Source organism: Ailuropoda melanoleuca, chromosome 1, assembly GCF_002007445.2.
Source record: "Ailuropoda melanoleuca isolate Jingjing chromosome 1, ASM200744v2, whole genome shotgun sequence".
In the NCBI taxonomy this organism is placed as follows: Eukaryota; Metazoa; Chordata; class Mammalia; order Carnivora; family Ursidae; genus Ailuropoda; species Ailuropoda melanoleuca.
Genome location: NC_048218.1, coordinates 110,009,915 through 110,031,202, shown reverse-complemented (window position 1 = coordinate 110,031,202; position 21,288 = coordinate 110,009,915). Strand labels below are relative to the sequence as shown.

Sequence of the window (21,288 nt, the reverse complement as noted above, 5' to 3'; positions counted from 1 at the left end):
CTTTCCACTAAAGTCTTAGCACCTGGTGTTTTAATTTTCTTTTTGCTGCAAAACAAAAGCTCAGAACAACCCGTGTTTGCCACCGTTCCGGAGGCTCAGTGGCACCAGCGCCTGGGCTCTCCGCAGGGGGTGCCAAGCAGGTGCTCGCCCAGCGCATCTGGGCAAGAAAGGGGGCACCTGGCTCCGTGTGGGGGTGCGGGACCCGGAGCCCCGTTCCTTTGCTGGCCACCGCGGGGCTGCACGCAGGCCCCAGGCCCACCCGCGTGTGCGAGGCCGCTTCGGTGGGACACAGCATATCCATGCTCCGGATCCCCTGCTCGAGGGCTGGCGTGGGGTCCAGCATGCCCGGTAAGCTCGCTGAGTGCACAAGTGGGGTGATACCGCACACCACTCACAGGTTTGGGGATGGGGGCGTGGAATCTTGGGGTCAACGTGAGAACTGTTTTGTGCAGGTCTGCACGCGAGCCCGCTCGGCACAGAGCATTTTGTACCAACCAACGTCTACCACTTTCGTTAGAATCCTGCGTGGCATTTCGGGGGTTAAAGGGTGTTCCCATTGTGGTCCCTGTGGGGTATCACCCAGTAAGGCACAGAGGCCCGTGAGCGGCGTCCGAGTGGCACTCACAGCAGCTTCGCTAGTTTTATGATAGCTTTTAAAACACGTACCAAAAAATGAAAAATAATAGTAAACAAAACAGGTACCAACTTGAAAGGTGACACGGTGCCTCCGCGCTCTCACCGCGCATTTCTCTCACGGACAGTTCCGTTGCACGAGCGTCCACCTGTCTCCTGGTTGGCTGGAGCCCTTTCTTGGAGGATTCTGTAAACGCCCTGTTCTTCTGGGGGATACTATGCTTTTTGTAAGGATTTTTAAAATTCCTTTACCTTGGATTGATTTTATTTGAACGTAAAGATACCCATTTGTGATTATTCATTTTATCTGTCAGCTTGGCTGGGCCACTGTGCCCCGTTCGGTCAAACGCCAGGCCAGATGTCGGGACGAAGGTGTGGTTTAGGTGAGATCAACATTTCCATCAGTGGACTCTGGTTTAAACAGATCACCCTCCATCACGTGGGTGGGCCTCATCCAATCAGTTGAAGGCCTTAGGAGAACAAGCCTGAGATCCCGCCCCATCCCCCTGGGGAGGAGGGAATTCTCCCTCCAGGCGGCCTTCAGACTCCAGAGGCAACACCAGCTCCTCGTCCGGTCTCCAGCTGCGCCTGCCCTGCCGACTGGGCTTGGCAGTGATGGGGGAGCCGCTCCTTGAAAGAACAGTCTCTCTCACACACACCCCTCAGGGTGCTGTGCTCCCTGTGATGTGTCTGCCAGGCCTCTGAGGGAAGATGCCGAGTGAGTGGGGGCTGGAAACTCGCCCTGGGGCTCAGGGCGTCCTCAGAGGAGACAGAGCCCGGCAGCCCCTCCACCCCCTCCCCGCCGTCTCTTCCCCTTCCCCTGCTGACGGGGGTCTCGGGCTCTAGGGGATGGGCCGAGCCTGGGCCACGCTTTCTTATTCTCCAGAGTCTGGCCCAGTCCCTCCCCTCCCCACCAGCGGCGGGGTCCCTGCGGTCCCTGCGCCAATCCTGCTTCTCTCGCCCCCTCTTGAGGGTAGGAGGGGGCCGCCCTGAATGGTGGCATTAGGTGTGTCCTGGTGGAGGGTGGCCAGTGGCAAACCCTCCCTGACATTCTGCTCTGGTGCCTCACGGCCTCATCTCTGCTATGCCCCGACCTTGGCCTGACCTTGGCCTGCAGAGCCGGTTTTAGGGAATATGCTGGCTCAGCCTGCTGATGGCGCACCCCCACCCCTGCTGTCCGCCCTTGGTCTACCTTCGACAAGAGTCCCTGACTGGTTAGTCCGAGACCAGCCTGAGGACCACAAGTGGTACAAATCATCCTCGCCGGAGTCTCTGGGAGCAGAAGCCAAGCCCCCGTGTTCCCCCCACCCTGAACCCACCTTGGCCCCGCAGTCAGAGGAGCAGAGCCCGGCCGGGAGGATGGGCCGCCGACACTGGAGGAAACCACAGTCTCCCCCGCGGGGAGGCTTGTCTTCAGAACAGCCACACAACCCCGTGGTTTCGAGTAAAACGGCCACAGGGTTTAGTCAAGCAATTTCTTTCCTTTATTTTTGTTAAATAAGATTCCAGAAAGTATAGTGCAAACACTCAGTAGAAAAGTCGCAATTAAGAAATGTACATTCACGTTAACATTTCAGTCCGTTCACTGGTTTGTTAATAAAAATAGGACCAATTATTCAGTGACTTGTCTCAGTCGAACAATCTTGGAAAAGACCGGAAGGTACAGTGTGGGGTTGACGTAAAAATAGACCCGTATTGATTATACAAATCTATTGAGAGAAGCTACCTGGTGACCGTGAGCTGCCGTCACTCTGACCCTGTCACCTGGCTCTGTGTCTGCAGAACCATTCTCGAGCGAGCTCCGTGGGTGAAGAGCGTGTCCCCGTCCCCCCCCCAGCATTCCACCGAGCGGCTCAGCCACACCCAGCCAGACATGGAAGGGTGCAGGGGTGTATACGGCCTTTCTCGGTGGTGAGGAAAGAAAATCAAGGGTGGGCTTCAGGTTTGCCTTCGGTGAGAAAAGAAGCTACTCTAAGGTGGTCGGAATCGATACGTTACCTTCCTTGTGCAACGTGGTGTCCAATCGTGTGGCTGGGGGGCGGGGACAAGGGGCGTCCAGGCTGGGGGACGCTGCGTGACCAGGGCAGGCGCTGGCCGCACAAACCGGGGCCCCAGGCTGCGCAGTGTTGCAGGGACGCTCTGCGGCCAGCCGGCAGATGGCCCAAGGCGGGCCTGTCCCTCCGTGCATGCTGCGTGTTCTCAAGTTCAAAGTGGGTTTCACACACGTGGGGATTTCAGGGCATGCAATTCTGAGTGCACGTGCGTGCAAGCCCACAGTTTGTACAGGGTGAAGGCAAGACCGCGCACCCCTGGGGACCGGCGCTCAGGAATGCGGGCGCCCTGGTGTGTGCGAGAGGTGGCGGCAGGCTTCCTCGGGATCCCCGCAACTGGGGAACCATCCCCTGAGACGTGTGCTTCGTGCGCGGGGCCCGGGGGCTGGGTGGGGCTGCTGGTGGGAGGCAAGAAACGAGTTCTGGCTGCTGGTGGGCCCGTGGCCCGCACTGTGGGGAGCGAAAGCCCACAGACACGGCGTTCTGAGTGCCGTTCCTGCAGACCATCCCACACACCACACGCGGTCAGGGAGCCCCAGAGTTGCCCAGGTCTCTCGGGCGTTGGTCTAGGACAACCTCTTTGTTTAAACATCAGCTCTCAGCATGTGATGCGAGCTGTTTGCAGACTGAGCTTCCGAACAAAGTCTGAGCTGCCCAGAGCCAAAGGAGTCGCTGCCGGGAAGGCTGCAGGTTTCCCACTAGCCTCTGCGATCCCTGTCTTGCCTTCCACGCATTCTCAGGGAAACCTGCCCTTGGCCGTCCCCCGACCTGCAGGAAGGGACGATGACCGCCCGCACTGGGCCTATGGCGTCAGGCACTGGATGGTTGTGCCACCAGGCAAGACAGAGCAGACACGACCAGCTCGACCGACGGCCTCCCAGGGCTCACGTGCCTTCAGGCCACCTGACTCATGTACATGGGGAAGCGTGTGTGGTTTAGGGGCTTCTGGGGGCCCCGGTCCCCCGTCTGATACCAGAGAGGCCTTGCAGAAAGACACGGGCAACCATCCTCCCGGCTGAAGGAGGGTCTGTGTTTTCTCAGCCAGGACAGGCTGTGGGCACGACACAGATTTAGGATGGAAGGTGAGACAAGGTGGGACTTCTTAGGCTAGCTGAGTATCCTTGGGGGATCCAGTGTTGAGGACAGCGTTCTGAGCTCCCCAGGGCACACCCAGGGGCGGGCTGTGGGGCAAACACTCCAAACCAGCCTGCCAGGATCCCCCCACCACAGTGGGCTCTTGGGGGCAGACCAGCTAGGGGGCCCCATAAAACCCAATGCTGTGTCCAGCAAAGAGCCACTGAGTATGATGGAAAACCAAGGGCTTGGGACAGACAGGCTGGCATGAGTCCCAGTCCTGCCGCTCGTGCTGTGTGACTGCTCAACTCAATAACCTCTCTGAGCCCCACATTCCTCACGACACCATGAGGGCTGTAAGCGGCCAACGGGTGACACATGGGGAAGGTGCTCTGTGGGCTGCCAAGTAGCTGTGGGTCTTAGTCATGGTGTTTCCCTTAGTTTGTGCCACGTGGAAAATTCCAGATGTATTTTCACTACACGCACAATGACTACTGGCCTTTCCCAAGGCTTTAGTGCAGAACTATGGAGTCCAGTGCGGTGTAGGGAGGAATGCACGGACTTCATAAAGGAATAAAGGGTTGTGTCTAGAACACCCTCACCCGCCAGGTGTGGCACACACGCATGCACACATATACGTACACAAACATGCAAGCACACATACAAGCAAACGTGCATGCACACATATATGCACGCGTGCACACTCACACATACACACGAAAACGTGTGCACACTTATACACATAGACACACGTGTGCGTGCTCATGCACACACGCACAAACATGCACCATACACGTGCATGCACACACATACATGCATGCAAACACGCACGCACACATACACACGTGCGTGCACACACAGGTGTGAGTGAAGCGTGGCTCCAGCAGAATAGTTACTGCTTCTCTCCGTGAACAGATCTGATGGGGAGCAGATGGATTACAATTTTCAGGGAAATTAAGAAATGCAAATGTATGAGTCGTTACCATGAGGTTGTTTCGGGAGGTCTAGTCCCAAAATGTGGCCTCTGAAACCAGGTTTACTTCACTGAACTGGACGTGGAGGTGACCCAGTTGCCCTGGCATCACAGGACCGGCCTCCAGTATGCACACACAGGAGTGCCCGGAGGGTGTGGGGTCTGGGGCTGGGCGCAGGGAGGAGCTAAGGGGCCCTGCCTCGTGCTGCTGGCCACTGCGGCCCGTCCCTCCCACTCCGGTGCCCCTGCACCCCTACATTCGCGGCCATAGGGCCCACACCATCTCTGGGCACAGAGACTGCTACTGGCTCCTTGCCACCCACCACCCATCGTTCTCACAGAATCAGGGACCCGGCTCCACTCCCAGGGGCCTGCCTGTCCACGCCAACCCCCCACCTTTCACGTCCATCTTGGCAAAATTCACAGCTGGGAGTTTATTCCTCAGGCTGAGACAAACTGCCCCGTCCCCACCCTGCCCTCCAGGAGGGGGTCCCAGGCCGTGGCCCCTCCCCACCCTGCCTTCCAGAAGGGGGGGTCCTGAGGCCTCCCCTAGGAATCCAATCCCTGAACCAGACTTCAACACACCCAGCCTAAGATTCACAGAGACAAATGCAAACCCCGATACTGTGAGAAGAAAGGTCACACTACCACGCGGTCCCCATGTCCCCTCCGAGGGTGTCGGAGCTCCAGCTCCCGCGCGACTTTCAAAGCAAACTGCTGCTGGGGAGGCAGGGTGTCTGGGCGCAGGGACAAGGCCGTGCCCTCCAGCCGCCACCCGGCCACAGCTCGCCCCTTAGTCACTTCCCCAAACCAAACGTTTTGAAATCAACTGCCTCTTAGTAAGAAGGCTGATTTTTTGCTTTTTCAGTTTTGTTGTTTTTTTAATTGAAGCCACTACAAACTCAGGTCAAGTCGGTTTCCGAGGTGACTTTCTATGGAGCCAACAGGCCCGCACGCTTCCGAATTACAAGCGTTGGCAGTGCCACACAGGGAGGGCCCGCAGGACCCCCGACTCAGGGAGTCACAGGGTCACACACTGGAATGGAGGCGGGTCCACCTGTCCGGGACACACGAGCTCGAGGCCTGTGGGACCCTTCCTTCTTGAGCAGCAGGACAATGGGGGGGCCCACGCTACTGCTAGGTGCTGATGGGACGAGAGCGCGGCATTCCTATCAGGGGGAGCACGTGGTGCCCCTGAAGGCTGGCTGGATCCTGTCGGAGCTCAGAGCCCACACATCAACCAGGCTTACCCGGCAGGACGGGCTTCCGGCCCAAGGCTCACTGCAGCCCGTGGACGGGCTGAGACAGGTTAGGAGGGCCATAGGTGTGCACGACCTGCCCTCGCCCTGAGGGTGACTTAACTGACAGGGCTGAGGCTGGCCCTCTTCACAGCAAACCCCACAGGGCGCAGGGCCCGAGCTGGGTCTGCAGGAGGGGCCGGGGAGCCGCGGGGGCGTCGGCCCCCCCACAGCATGGTTGAATTCGGGCAAGCTCGTGCGCATGGCTTATGCTGGAATCACCATCGGCTTTGGACCAAGCTTGTCTCCGCAGTTTACAGTTAGTTATTGCTTCTGGAGACAGAAAGTGTCTGGAAGCGCTGTTGGCTCTGGGGTCTGACAAACGTGCAGGCTCGGGGGGGCCTGGTCTGTGGGGGCTCCACGCTGCATCACACACGCCCCATGCAGCGAACCCCCCAGTCCCGGTGGTCCGTGGAAGCGTCTTGAAGTTTGGGGCTGCCTTCTAGGCTACTGAGGTTGGGTGTAAGCAGCACACGAGGGACACGCCCCCCCTCCCCCGCAGTGCCGGGGCTTCCCCAAGCAGGGGCGCGGTGCCTAAGGGACGTCACACATCTGGGTAAAGCGTGCCATTCGCACGGGGCTGTTCTCGTTGTTGGTGGGAGTGAACAGGCGTCCCCTGAAACAGTGCACTATTTACAGAGCAAGTGCCGGGGCTTCCCCAAGCAGGGGCGCGGTGCCTAAGGGACGTCACACATCTGGGTAAAGCGTGCCATCCGCACGGGGCTGTTCTCGTTGTTGGTGGGAGTGAACAGGCGTCCCCTGAAACAGTGCACTATTTACAGAGCATCTTAAATAATTTAGACAGAACCCTACTCGAAAGGCTAACGTTTGTCCGTGAATGCTGTACAAGATTAAAAATAAATAAGGCAATATCATACAGTCTCGTCACAAATAAAGAGGAAGACATAGTGCACCCGCCTCGGAGGGACGCTGTGGCGGCTCCCGCGCCCTCGGGGTTGGGAGGGTCTGGGCTGCTGATGACGGAGGTGCCACACAGGCGCTCGTGGGTGCCGGGCCTCGCCACCGCCACCGCGGGTGGTCATGACAACCGGCCCAGAACCATAGTGTCCGACGGCCTCCTCACTGTGCTTCGACCAGCGGCCACACACCGCAGGGCTCCGGAGCTCCTGGTTCTGTGGCCCCAGGTCTGGGCCCGGCAGGGCTGGGGGTTCACGGAGAGTGTCACAGGTGTCCACCCTCCCCCAGCTCGCTTGGGTCGACGTCCACGGGAGCAACCAGCTCCTCTCCCCGATGGTTGATGGTCAGGTCCCCGCATCTTTAAATAGCAACCTCATGCTTGGGCCATCCTGACCGCCCTGCCTCTGCGTCCACTTCGAGGAGGCAGGGGGCCCACCCAGAGAGCTCCGAATCCTGCCCCCAGCTTAAGGCCTGTACCTTCAATTCCGTCTGTAAAGTCCCCTCTGCCACATGACAGAGCATGGGGTCAGGGCCACGGTGTGGTCCACTGCCCCCCTGCACACTTTGGCTGCGCCCAGCAGGCGTGCACCAGGACCCTGGCCGGGTCCTCGGCCCCGCAGCTCAGCGCAGACAAGCACACCACACGGGCCGTATGCTCACAGGACCCTCGAGCTGACTTGGTTTCCCCTGAAGGAACCATGCCATGTCTCTAAAGGCTGAGGGAGGGGTGGCTGGGCCACTGAGTCCTTCCCCAGCGTAGCGATGGTCATCGGTGGCCCAGCACAGAGCTGGTTCTCAGAAAGGAGGCCGTCCACCCACCTACTTCCGTCCTGAGTCCCGCCTTGCTGGCCTCTCCACACACATCCCGGCGGCCGACCGTGCTGGCTGCAATGCGGCCGGGCAGGGCTGAGCCCCCACGGAGGGTGCCACGCCTCACAAGCCCACCATGGGACCAGCCTGGGGACATCCATGGGGGCTCAGCCAGGGTGAGCCCAGCCCCCGGCTGCCGGTGCCTTCCTCCTGCAGTCAGAGCCGCCACCCTGTGCCCCTAAGCAGCACATCCCGCCATCCTCAGTCTGCACCTGTGCACGTGGGTGACCCCCAGACCGCCCCCGAGTCACCCGTGGTGCTCAAACTCCAGGTGCAGCCCAAACTCACTCCGAAATCCCACGTCTGGGGCGCGGGCTCCTCAGCCCAGGAAGCTTTCTCTCAGTCGTGAGGTTCACTCGTTTCAAAATCCACATGGGCTTGTGCTGTTGTGAGGATAGCAGGAGCCCCAGATGCGGGGACAGCAAGGAGCACGGCGACCCCGACCTAGGTTCCTCCCCCGACAAGAGCAGCCAGGATTCGTAGGGCCGATGCCCTCCGGGGACCAAGGGACAACGCAGGATGGGCAGGCAGAGCAGGGACGATGCTGGTCGTGACAGAGACGTGGCTCGGGGCCCCAAGAATCCCAGAAGACCTGCCTCTGGCTCTTGGCAAACACCGTGCCCAAAGGAAGCCGGCGGCCCCCCGCGCTGCGCAGCTCCCCAAACCGCCCATCGCAGGCCTGGTCCACGCGGGCCCGGAGCCCACCCTTCTGGCCCTGCCGCACGCGCGAGGCCTGGCTTCTAGCCCGGTCTGCCGCGGGCCTGCTCAGGGCACACTGCCCCGCTGCCGGCCACAGCTCCATGGCTCTTGCTCAGCGGAAGCCCGAGGACGTGGAGGATGTCCGCAAGGTCCCAGTGCTGGATGCTGAGCTGGCCGACCCCAGGCAGCTGCTCCTCGGCCACCGAGGAGAGGACCAAGCGAGCGCAATCCCCTGAAAGCCTCAGCATCCAGGCGGGCAGGGCTCCCCTGGCCTGTCACTGCCTGGCTGCTTCGGGGCACGCCTGGACGGCACCCCTTCCGCAGCTCAGCCTCCGGCCACCGGCCCTGCTCTGTGGGCCGGGCTGGTCCCTGCTGGAGCCCTTGAGCGCCCAGCAGCCAGCATGGCTCCGCTAAGCCTCCTTCCCAGCTGCTCCGGGGGGTGGGTGCTGGCCGTGGGGGCCCGGGGGGAGCCCCGAGCCCTGCAGAGACCCCAGCCCGGCTCTGACCGGGTGGCCGATCATGGGGCCCACCGGGGGTGGCCCTGCGGCCAGTCTGGTCTGGAGGCCGGCTCGCCCGTAAGCGCACATTTTCCGCTCTGCGTTCAGGGACCTGGCCTGGGAACCGTTTGCATCGGTCCGGCCTTCCAGGAAGTATGTCAGCATCTCACCCTTGCCCTTGACGCTGACCTTCCCGCGGCACACGAAGCGGTAAGTGCCCCTTCGCAGCAGCCGGTGAACGTCCTCGGTCACCTGTAGCGGAGGAAAGCAAGCGAGCGTCCCCGGGGTCAGCAGGGGAGGATCCAGGGGGCAGGGCCGCCCAGAGGGCTCCCTCCACTCCCCGCAACCTGTCCCCAACATCAGAGAGCACCTGGGGCTCTGGCCTGGGCCCCGGGCAAGCCCCAGAAAGCAGCGCTCTCTGGGGAAAGGGCCCAGGGTGTGCGGCAGGCTGGACAGGGCACAGAGATGCGGTGCCAGGCCATGGTGGGAGCCCGGGGTGCCCCAGGCACCAGCCAGAGGCCTGGACAGGGCGAAGCAGGACAGCAAAGCCGGCTCGCTAACATCAGAGTCCCTCGCACACTTCTTCCAGGAAAGAACCAGATGTCTAATTTGGGCCCAGCAGAGGAAGGACTCGTTAAAAGGAGCAACGGTGGGGTGTGCTCTTCGACACATGAGGCCGCCGGTGGGAGCAGTGCCTTTGGCAGATGGGTGAAGGCAGCACCGGCGGCCCCGACGGTCGGACCGCGTCTTACCCACGCTGACAACGGTCCTGCCCCCACGCACACCCCCTGGATGCTGACACCGGGCCTGATGCAGGGGAAAGGGGCCGCGTCTGCACAGACTCCCCTGTCGCAGGTCCTCTGGGGGAAGGGGGCGTTCCTGGGACAGCCGAGTGCTCTGTGCCTCGGGGAGTCCCAACACAGACACGCGGGGATTGGCAGTGTGGGGCTTGGAGACCCAAACCAGCACACAGAGCAGCCGCCTGGGGGGTCCCAGGGCTTGTCAGAGCCCCGGGGCCCTGTGAGGTGGGCGCCTGGGCCAGAACGGGAGCACAGAGGGCTGTACTCATCCAAAGTACCCCTGTGGATCTTCTCTCCGTGCGGGAACCCGCACACAGGCACAGGGGCGGGGGCCATGGAAGGGGGTCCCTGCAGTGTGGCAGGGGGACGGAAGACCTGGGAGGGAAAGGGGAGGCACATCGCTGGAAGTCCAGCAGCCAGGGGAGACCAGGCCGCGAGCGGTGGCCACATCACGGAGAATGGCCATCGGGGGCCGTAGGGGACAGGCCTGGTGCTGAGCAGGGGAGGGGCTCGCTGCAACCTGATGGTGGAAACTTCGAACTTTCACATGAGCATGGGACAGTGGACGGCCGGAGAGTGGATGGGGCTTCGCCAAGGTCCCCCTGGGGGTGACCCAGCCCGGAGAGGCGCGGTGTCCTGGACGGGCTGTGGGATGGCGACGTGACTACGCAGACACACTCAGCGCTTCTGAGCCCCATGCTTACGCTCAGTGAAGATGGTAAACGTTGTGTGTGTTTCACGACAATACAGGAAATTTGAAGGAAGGATTGCACATGTCTTCGCTCTGAGCACAATCGCCTGACGGTTAAACTGAGGAATCCCAGGGCCTACCAGAGGCTGGGCGGGGGACTGAACACACGGCCGCGGGAGAGCTGGTGGCCTGCACCTGGGTACACGCGGGTCTCGGAGGACCTTGTTGGGCATCAGGGCAGAGGGAGAGGCCAGCACTGGACCTGGTGCCGCTCACAGAGGGCCCTGCGTTCCCTGTCCAGCCCCGTGGGTGCCCAGAGGCCAGCCGCCGCCACACTGGGGGACAGGCTCCTCCTCCCCCGAGGCCCCTGGGGGCTGCAGTGTGCGCCCAGCAGACCTGGGTTCACATGGTTGGAAGGGAGGTCCCGAGAGACGGCCACACCTGGGCACGCCTGGGAAGAGCAGCCAGTGTCCCGGAGCCTTTGGGGGGCTGCTCCAGGGTGAGCAGAAGCCAAGGAAGCCCCTCCGCCTAAGGCAGCAGGGCAGGTGGGCAGGGTCCGGGATGCTGGACGGGCCCCTTGGGATCCCAGCACTCACCGTGCCCCCACCTCTGCACATGGCCACGTGGGAGCCGACGCCCAAGGCCACAGGACAAACCAAACCAAACCACCCCGGTCCCGGGTCCTGCCCTACAGGCCACAGACACGCTGCACTGGGCAGCCTCGTGTCCCTGCCCAGAAGAGGCAGGCGGGGGAGGGAGGCCCGGCTGGCCCCCGGCCTCTTGCACCGGCCTCGCGCCTACAGGACGGCACCTGTGCCTCGGGCACCTCTAGTGAACTGACCTGGATTCTGCCCTGGACACCGGTGCTGTCCATCCTACTGGCCACATTGACCGTGTTTCCCCAGATGTCGTACTGCGGCCTTCGAGCCCCGATCACCCCGGCCACCACGGGGCCAACGTTGATGCCTGCAAGACAGCCACGGAGTGCCATTAGCACTGGCAAGGCTTCCGAGAGAAGGAGCTGCCCCTCTCGGGGTCATGGATTCCTGGGGTCACTTAGCCCAGGGCCCCTTCCTGAAGCAGGGACCCACTACGTTGTGAAGAGGGGGCCCCCAGTGTCTGCTCACTTGGACCCCCAGGCGTGAAGAGAGTCCCATTTCCTGGAACAGCGACCCCATGCCACTCCGCTGCTGGGAAGCCTGGCCCTTCAGGCGGATGGCAGTNTGTAGGATGGCAGTGTGTCCCCCGCACACTTTCCAAGAGCGACAGTCGCTCCTGACGGTTTCCCTGGCTTCAACCCTGCAGGGTGTGGGGCCTGAAATGGTTCAGTCTTTTGGGATGCTCTGAAGTGGGGAGAGGAGGCCCCCGTCTCTTCATGTGTGTGGCTCAGGGGCCAACTTGCCTGAGAGCTCCAATCACCCTGTGGCCATCCCCCAATGGGGCTTCCTGGTCCTGCTGATGCCATGTCACATGTCCCCGTTCTGTACCCACGCACAGAGGACAGGGGTGCCAACGATGTCTCAGCCACTGGCCTCATCAGTGCCTCAGGCCCGGCAGCAGGACGGCCCTGGAGCGGAGCCGGGGACCCTGACAGGGGCCTGAGGGGCCGCTCCTCCCGTGGCTGCTGGGGCGTGGACCAGACAGCCGGCCTGCTGGGTGGAAGGGCCTCGGCTCACACCCAACCCGGTCCCCTGGGGTGGGGGGGCAGGAACAGTGTCTGTTTCCCAGCACGTCACTACGTGGATCGTGGAGCTCCGGCCCGAGGACAGAGCTGGAACGCGGGCCCGCAGGCCGGGCGGGCACCAGGCCTCAGGCAGAGCTGGGCTGGGGAGCCTCAGAGCACGCCCCCCGCCCCCGGCTCTGGCGGACCCCCGTGGCTGCCCTCACGCCATCCCGGCTCTTAGATACTTTTCTGAACACTAGACGTCTGAATTCTAGAACCACCCCTTGGGGGCATTTTCCTCCAGCCAAGTGTGGACTCAGAGGTGTTTCGAGAGCTGGACGGCACCCCTTTGGGTCCTCGGTCCCAGGGGCCAGTGCTCAGAAGCAGGGTACCTGCATTCCCAGGCCCTCCCTCCTGGGGCCTGGACACTGGTGGGGGGTGGGGTGCTGCCGCCCGCAGCCACATACCCACACGGAGCACAAAGTCGTTGTAAGACTGGTAGTTGATTTCATCCAGGACGTCGAACATCTCGATGGCGAAGTCCGCCAGTGTGCTGAGGTGCGAGGAGATGCACTTCTTTGCCTGCACATGAGCAGACGGGGGTTACCACGTTGGGGGGGTGTCAGGGCAAGGTTGGGGGCCGGGGACGCTCAGGGGGCACCCTGTCGTGCCCGCAGGGGGGATCAGGGACCAGACCCCACAGGCACAACAGTGCCCACTGCCTACAGGCTGGGTGCTGGCTTGGTGTCAGCCCCTTGGCGGGCTGGACCTGCCTGCGGGCAGAGGCGGGGGGGCAGCGCGGTGTGTGGGACACCGGGTGCCACGGCCCGCGGTGCACAGGGAAGCAGGGCAGTCTCCCCTCACATGGAGCCCATGGCTCCCACGACTTTGCGCTACTCACACAGCCTCTCTCGTGCAAAACATTGGCAACGGTCAATTTTCCTCTTTTGGTTAGAGTCCTGTTGGCCGCCCTCCCTCACATGGTTCCCCTCCTGGTCACCTCCTGCATTAGGTCCTTCCTTACCACTGAAGCACCCACAGTGACCCCCAAGCGTTAACTAACGTCCGCAGTCTACGTTAGGTTTCACTGTGTGCACCTCCTGTGGGTTTTCAGAAATGCAGAATTTCGCGTGCCCACTTAGTATAACTGTACTGGTACTTAGTACTAGTACAATTGTACTCAGTATAACACAGAGCAGCTTCATTGTCCATCCCCCCGCCCGATGCCCACGTGTTCATCCCCCTCCCCCAGCCCCCTGGCAACCCCGATCCTTCTACCATGTCCATAGTTGTGCCTCTTCTAGAATGTTCCTTAAATGAAATCCTATAGCATCAGCCTTTTCAGATTGGATTCTTACAGTAATATGCATTCAAGTTTCCTCCACGTCTTGCGGTGGCGCGATTGCGCGTTCCTTTTTAGCGCTGAATAACATCTCCTTGTCTGGATGGACCACAGTGCGTCATCTGTTCACCCAACGAAGGACGTCGCGGTTGCTTGCAAGCGTTGGCAATTATGAATACAGCTGCTGTAAACATCCCTGTCAGATATTCTGTGTAAATAAGTGGTCCGCTCCTTTGCATAAACGCCAAGGAGCGTAACTGCTGGATCATAGAGTAAGAGTATGGTTTGCTTGGTAAGAAACAGCTAGACTGTCTTCCAGAGAGGCTGCATGGCTCCGCACCCCCACCAGCAATGGGTGGGTGTTCCTGTCTCTCCGCATCCTCACCAGCGCTGGCTGTCCTCAGGGTTCTGGATTTGGGCCGTTCTGATCAGTGGGTAGCGGTGTCTCGCTGTCTTAATGTATATTTCCCTGATGACAAGTGATACGAAGCCTCTCCCCACGCGTACCTGTCATGGGTACCTTCTTCAGTGAGATGTCTGTTCAGATCTTTTGCCCACTTTTTAATCAGGTTGTTTGTTTTCTTATTGTTGAGTTTTGAGAGTTCTTTGTATATTTTACTTTTATTTTTTTAAGTAGGCTCCACGCTCAGCGTGGAGCCCAAAGCGGGGCTTGAACTCACAACCCTCAGATCAAAACCTGAGCTGAGATCAAGAGTTGGACACTTAACTGACTGAGCCACCCAGGCGCCCCAGGAGTTCTTTCTATATTCCAGATCCAAGTCCTTTATCAGATAGTGGTTTGCAAAGATTTTCCCTCAGTCTGTGGATTGTCTTTTCATTATAGTATCTCCCACACAGAATTTTAAATTCTTAATTACATGCAAGGTAACAATGTTTTCTTCCGTGGATCGTGCTTTTGGTGTTGTATCTAAAAACTCATCACCAAACCCAAGGTCGCCTAGATCGTCTCTTATACCTACCTTCTAGATGTTTAATATGCCTGCCTTTTACATTGAGGTCTATGATCTATTATGAGTTAATTTAACACGTTTTGCATTAATATCCAGCTAAATATAGATAGACGGGCCGGTGTCCCAGCCCTGTTTGTCGAAGGCTACCTTTGCTCCATTTGCTCTTTCGTCAAAGCTCTGTTGACTCTACTGATGAGGGTTCATGTCTGGGCTCCCGATTCTATTCCGTTGATCTAGTTGTTTGTTCTTCCCCAACATCACACTGTGTCGATCATGGCACCCTTTCTAGTTGACCTTGAAGCCAGCAGTGTCAGTCCTCCAATTCCATTCTGTTTTTACTGTACTGTGTTAACTTACTCTGGGTCTTTTGCTTCCATGTAAACTTAGGATCCGTTGGTCAACATCACAAAATAACCTGTTGGACTTTTGAGTGGGATTGCGTAAATCAATTAGATCAACTGACGACAACTGACCTCTTGACCATGAGTCTTCCTGTGCTCAGAAGAACATTTCCTCTCTGCTTAGTTGGATCTTCTTTGATTTCTTGCATCAGAGTTTTAGTTTTCTTCATAGAAATACTGTCATAGTTATTTTGTTAAACATGTACCTAGTACTTAATTGGGGGGGGGTGCTACTCTAAATGGCATTGTGTTTTTAATTTCAAACTCCACTTGCTCATTGCTGGTGTGTAGGNTAGAAATACTGTCATAGTTATTTTGTTAAACATGTACCTAGTACTTAATTGGGGGGGGTGCTACTCTAAATGGCATTGTGTTTTTAATTTCAAACTCCACTTGCTCATTGCTGGTGTGTAGGGAAATGACCTGTTAATCCTGTTTCCTGCTACCTTCCTATGGTTACTTATTATAGACATTTTGTGGATTCTTTTGTATTTTCTACATAGATAATCATGTCATCTGTGAACAGAGACAGCTTTATTTCTTCCTCCTCAGTGTGTGTACTTTTATTTCCCTTTTCTTGTCTTACTGAACTAGCTAAGACTTCCAGTACAAATGTCAAATAGGAGTGATGACAAGGGGCATTCTTGCCACGCTCCTGATCTGAGGGGGAGGCTTTGTTTCTCATCAAATATGATGGAAAACTACAGGGTTTTTGTAGTTGACAAGGTTTTATTTGTAGAGTTTGCTCACAGTTTTTTTTTTTTAATGTTATGTTAGTCACCATACAATACATTAGTTTTTGATGTAGTGTTCCATGATTCATCGTTTGCGTAAAACACCCAGTGCTCCATGCAATACATGTCCTCCTTACTACCCATCACCGGGCTAACCCATCCCCTCCCCACCTCCCCTCTGAAGCCCTCAGTTTGTTTCCCAGAGTCCATAGTCTCTCATGGTTCGCCTCCCCCTCTGAATTCCCCTCCCTTCACTCTCCCCTGCCTTCTCCTAATGTCCTCCATGCTATTCCTTATGTTCCACAAATAAGTGACACCATATGGTAATGGTCTTTCTCTGCTTGACTTATTTCATTCAGCATAATCTCCTCCAGTTTCATCCCAGTTGATGTAAATGTTGGGTAATCATCTTTTCTGATGGCGGAGTAATATTCCATTCTATATATGGGCCACATCTTTATCCATTCGTCTGCTGAAGGGCATCTCCGCTCCTTCCACAGCTGTTGGTGGGAATGCAAGTTGGTACAGCCACTTTGCTCACATTATTTTAAAAATCACTGAATGGGTGTTGGATGTTGTCAAATGACTGTTCTGCATCAAGTAATTGACATGATCGTACATGATTTCTCTTCTTTAGCCTGTTGATGTAGTAAATTTCATGAACTCACTTTGAAATGTTGCACGAGCCTTGATATCTTGATATCTAAATCCAACTTCTTTGTGGTCTATTGTTCTTTTCCTACAATGCTGGATTCAAACTGCTAATATTTGTTGAGGACTTATACAAAGTTTTCTCTACTGATGAGAAATACTGCTCTGTGATTTTCCTTCCTTGTAGTTTATTTGGTTTTCATATTATTATAATACTGGCTGGACTCATAGAATGAGGTAGAAAGAAATGAGTTAGAAACTTCTACTTTCTGGAAAAGATTTTAGAGAATTGGTATAATCTCTTCCTTAAATGTTCAGTGAACCCATCTGGGTCCACTCCTGTTTTGGAAGGATACTAACTATTGATTCAATGTCTTTAATAGATATGGGCCGGTTAAAATTTTTTATTTCCTCTTGTTTGAGTTTTCATAGATTGTGGCTTTCAGGGAATTGGTCCACTTGATCAAAATTATGACATTTGTGGGCACAGAGTTGTTCATAACATACTTTTTTGCCCTTTGGTTCAATACAAGTGGCCTTTCATTTCTAATATTAGTAGCTTGTATTTTCTTTTTTTCTCAGCATGGCTAAAGGTTATCAACTTTATTGATTTTTCAAACAGCCAGCTTTTAGTTTCATTGATTTTCTCTTTTTAATAGATTTTATTTATTTATTTATTTATTTTTTATAGCATGAGCAAGGGGAGGGGCAGAAAGAGAGAGACAGAGAATCTCTAGCAGTCTCCATGCTAAGCATGGAGCCCAACGCTGGGCTCTATCTCACAACCCTGAGATCATGACCTGAGCCAAAATCAGGAGTTGAACGCTTAACTGAGTCACCCAGGCACCTCATCATTGATTTTCTTTAGTGCTTACCTGTTTTCAATTTCATAGATTTGTGCTCTGATTTTTTTCTCCCTATGCTTTCCAGAGATTTATGTTGTTCTTTCTATAGTTTCCTAAAGTGGGAGCATAGATCATTGATTTTGGGTTGCTCTTCTTTTCTAATATAGGACTTCAGTGGTATAAATTTCCCTCTAAGGGATGCTTTTGCTGCATCCCACAGACCTTGATAAATTGTATTTTCATTTTTATTTAGTTCAAAACATGTTTAAACTTCTGAGATTTCTTCCTTGACTCCTGTCATTTAGACAAGTGTTGCTTAATCTCCAAATATTTTGGAAGTTTCCAATTATCTCCCCATCAATCGATTTCTACTTTAATTCCATTCTGGTCTGAGAACATACTTTATATGATTTCAATGGTTTTAAACTTGTTAAGGTGTGTTTTGCAGCCCAGAATGTGCTCTATCTTGGCAAATGTTCCACATGAGCTGCAGAAGAATGCGTGTTCTGCTGTTGCTGTGTGAAGTTGTCTGTAGGTGCCAATTTTTATCCAGGTGCTTGATGATGTTGTTCACTTCAACCACCTTTGCAGATGCACAGCCACCTGGATCTGTCAATTACTGAGAAGGGTGTTGAAGTCTCCAACTATAATAGTGGGTTCACCTATTTCTCCTCATGGTTCTATCTGTGCTTTGCCTTGCATATTTTGACGCACTGTTGTTAGGCGCATACATGTTAAAGACTGTTATGTCTTCCTGGAGAATTGACTCCTTTATCATTTTGCAGTCTCCCTCTTTATGTGTCTGATAATTTTCCTTGATCTGAAGTTTGCTTTGTCTTAAGATTGCTACCTAAATTTTGTTTTATTAGTGCTAGAACGGTACTTCCTTCTACATCCTCTGTTTTTAAGGTATCTGTGTCTTTATATTTGAAGTGTTTTTCTTTTGGCAAACCTAGTTGGGTCTTGTGTTTTTGGTCATTGTCAGTCTCTTTTAATTGGCATATTTATATTCACATTTAAAGTGATTATTGGTATACTGAATTAGTATCTCTCATATTTGTAACTGTTTTCCATTCATTGCATTTTCTTTTTTTACATCTTCCTTTCTTCTCTTGCCTTTTTTTTTAGGGGGAACCTGAGGACTTTTTTCACGACTCTGCCTTGGGAAAGGGGAACACTCTATGGTGCTGGGCTGGCAGGAGCGGGGTGCAGCTGGTGGGGAGGGGGCAGGGCCAGTGAGGAAGAGGCAGGGCCAGTGGGGAGGGGATCAGTGGGGCAGGGCAGGGCAGGGCAGGGCAGGGCAGGGCTGGAAGAAGCCCCCGTGACTGGCCTCAGTGCTGACTTTCCACGGGCGACTATCTGGAGAAAGCTGGCCATTGAATGGACAGCCCACAGGACACTGGCCTGACCCAATGTTAGGGCAGACTGGGGCTCAGAGCAGGGAACCTGCCCAGAGTCCCTGAGAAGTTTGGGACAGAGCTGAGACCCAGCCCCTGAGCAGCAAAGCCCCAGACAGCACTCACCTTGGTCCCAGTTGTTGGCGCTAGTCCCACCGCAGCCATATAGGTGCTCCCGATGGTCTTGATCTTCTCCAGGTCCTTGTAGAAGTCTTTGTCCATGAGCTTTGTTTAAAACACGAAACCGTTAAATGTTACATAACATCCGAGAGAAGCCACTGTGGGAGCAACCCCAGGGCGGAAGAGCCTGTTCTGGGAAGCAGTGTGTCTCTTCTGTTGTGGCCACCAGACAAGGTCTGGGCCGATCTGAGGGGCTCCAGCAAGGGCGTGGCAAAGAGGAGCCCAGGAGGGACCATGCAGAGCACTCCATCCTGCAGCAGCAACCTCAGGCTCACCCTGGAGGAGACGCCCCGGGGCAGGGAGCACAGGTAGTGCAGACCCCAGGCTCCTGCCCGCCCGTCTTGGAGGTGAGGCTGCCAGCCAAGCCAGCCTTTACTGGGTAGGGGACAGGAGCCAGCACCGGCTGGCAGAACTCAGCGCCTGTGGGCGGCAAAGGCCCCTCCTCTACGGTCAAGGTCGGTTTGGACCCCCCAGGGGACAGAACGCGTGCACCTCTTCCCAGTTCCGTGTGCCGGGGGGCCCCCACAGGGCATCATTCAGGGGCGGTCCTCACCTCATCAAAGTCAGCGATGATCTCATTCAGAAGGCGCAGACACTCCACCCCCATGTTGTTGCCATCCAGCTCGATATAGAAGTCGTCAAAGTTGGGGATGGAGGCGAACATGACGCCCACCTGCGAGTAGGACTGGTAGTACAGGTCCTGGGGGCAAAGGTGAGGTCAGCCGCGGCGCCGGGGGCAGCACGTGCAGAGGAGGGTGGCAGGGAAGGATGCCCCGGGGGCCCAGCCCGATGAACACAGAGCCCTGGGAGCTTCTGGGCTTTGCCGGTCAGGCTGAGCCGCGGGCCCTGTGCCTTTAGGATCTAAAATGCTGACCAAGCCTCATTATTTCTGAGTCGGCACATGTGAGCCCTGCTCTGTGGGTGATTCCAGAGCCTCCCTCCATGGGCCACTGCTATTAGGAAGCTCAGACCCACCCAGCTGCCCTAAACACGGGTTTCCTGAAGCCCATTCTCCCTCCATGCGGGGTGATGGGTGCTCTGCTCTCTCCTGGGACCAAGAGTGGGGACTTCCTGGCCCCTGGAGCCTCCTGCTGTTCCCCGGGGGGATGGGGGGTGGACAGAGGGGGCCCCCACTCAGCCTTGGTGTGTCCGGGGCTCAGAAATAGCCATGCTTTGCAATTTCAAGCAGGGACGTGATGGGAGGGTCCCTCTGGGTGGGACCTCTAGCCGCAGACCCATGACCCCTGCCAGAGCTGCCTGGCATGGCAGACTCACCATGTTCCGGGGGTTGGACATGAGGAAGTGCTGGGCAACGTGGGCTGGCAGGAGGTTGAAGAGAATCCTCTTGTTGTCCAGCTTCACCCTCTCCATGTCGTCCCTCTCCTCCTCTGCCTGGGGGGCAGACCCTCTGTGACCCACTCGGCCTGTTCCCCTCACTCAGCACCCCCTGTGGCAGACTCCCCAAGACCAGGCCGACCAGGACCCTCAACCCCTCCCAGCCAGGCCCCGCATGGGCATCTGAGTACCTCGGCATCACGGGTCTCGGCAGACCCAGGAGTCCAGCCAGACCCCCACACTGGACCTCTGATGGGGCTCCTGAGCCCCTCACTCCCGGGTGACCCCTGCGCTGCCTTCAGCCAGAAGCCTGTTAGACCACTCAGACCCCTCACCCCTGACACCTCCCCTGTGTGATTTTCTGTCGGCCGGGCGACCCCTATCTGCTCCTTGGCGATAAGCTCCCACCTGCCCACGCCGCACCTTTCCTGATGGCTCTGACATCTGCCTCACCGCTGTTCACAGATGCCACGAATCACCCTTCCTACAACATCCAGCTCTTTCCAATCATCCGAACGAGACTCCCAGGGTGCTGATCTATAGTCTACACAGGCCAGTCTCCACCTCTGCCCCCCCCCCAGGCAGAGCCACTGCACCACGGGGGTCCAGAGGTGCCACGGATTTCTGGGTAAGTCCCCGCCCTGATCAGCTGGAACTTTCAAAGGACAGAGAGTGGGGGGTTTACCCCACTTCCAGGGTACGCTCTCCCCACATTCTGGGACCCAGACACCCGTAGCAGCTGACACACGAGCCTGCTCCCAGGTCACACTGGTCCCCAGGCAGCTTCTGATGTGCTCCAGAGTGTTCATGGGCACCTGCCCCCTGTGTCAGTCACACGGGACACCCAAAGCCAGGCATCAGACCCCATTTCCTCTAGAATCTCCCCACCTCCAGCAGCATTCACATCCTGGGCACTGAGATAGGGAGACCTACAGGGACCTGGGTTTGGGGACAGATACAGCACCAACGGGGCTCAGCCGAGTCCAGACTCCCCAAAGGGGCCCTTCCAGGGTATGCTACTGGCAGGTGGAGGACCTCTGAGCCACAGGGACTTGCACAGACTAATGATACCAGCAGCAACGTCCCCGCACCCTGCATCAGCCACGCCAGCCCTCAGACACCGAAGCCACCAGATGGCCATTGGTCACTCATCCTAGCTCCAAACCTGGCACCAGCCCGACCTGTGAAAGGAGCAGTTTGGGGAACATTTCTAGGGCTGGATCAGCCTTACGGACACTGGCCTCTGGTGGTAGTGACAGTGGCAC

The 21,288-nt window shown here is 56.8% G+C and overlaps 1 protein-coding gene across 1 annotated transcript in view; it reads right to left on the bottom strand.

The window, feature by feature from the left end:
* Positions 1 to 6,675: 6,675 nt before the first annotated feature.
* ADCY1 (adenylate cyclase 1) overlaps positions 6,676 to 21,288 on the bottom strand; it is a 108,622-nt gene continuing 94,009 nt past the window's right edge. Inside the window, exons 15-20 of the mRNA XM_011229861.3 lie at positions 19,964 to 20,080; positions 19,242 to 19,388; positions 18,635 to 18,733; positions 12,635 to 12,749; positions 11,346 to 11,470; positions 6,676 to 9,265 (exon numbers count right to left, since the gene is read on the bottom strand). Of these exons, the coding sequence (XP_011228163.1) occupies positions 8,927 to 9,265; positions 11,346 to 11,470; positions 12,635 to 12,749; positions 18,635 to 18,733; positions 19,242 to 19,388; positions 19,964 to 20,080 (942 nt within the window). The 3' untranslated portion in view covers positions 6,676 to 8,926. The remainder of the gene's footprint in view (positions 9,266 to 11,345; positions 11,471 to 12,634; positions 12,750 to 18,634; positions 18,734 to 19,241; positions 19,389 to 19,963; positions 20,081 to 21,288) is intronic.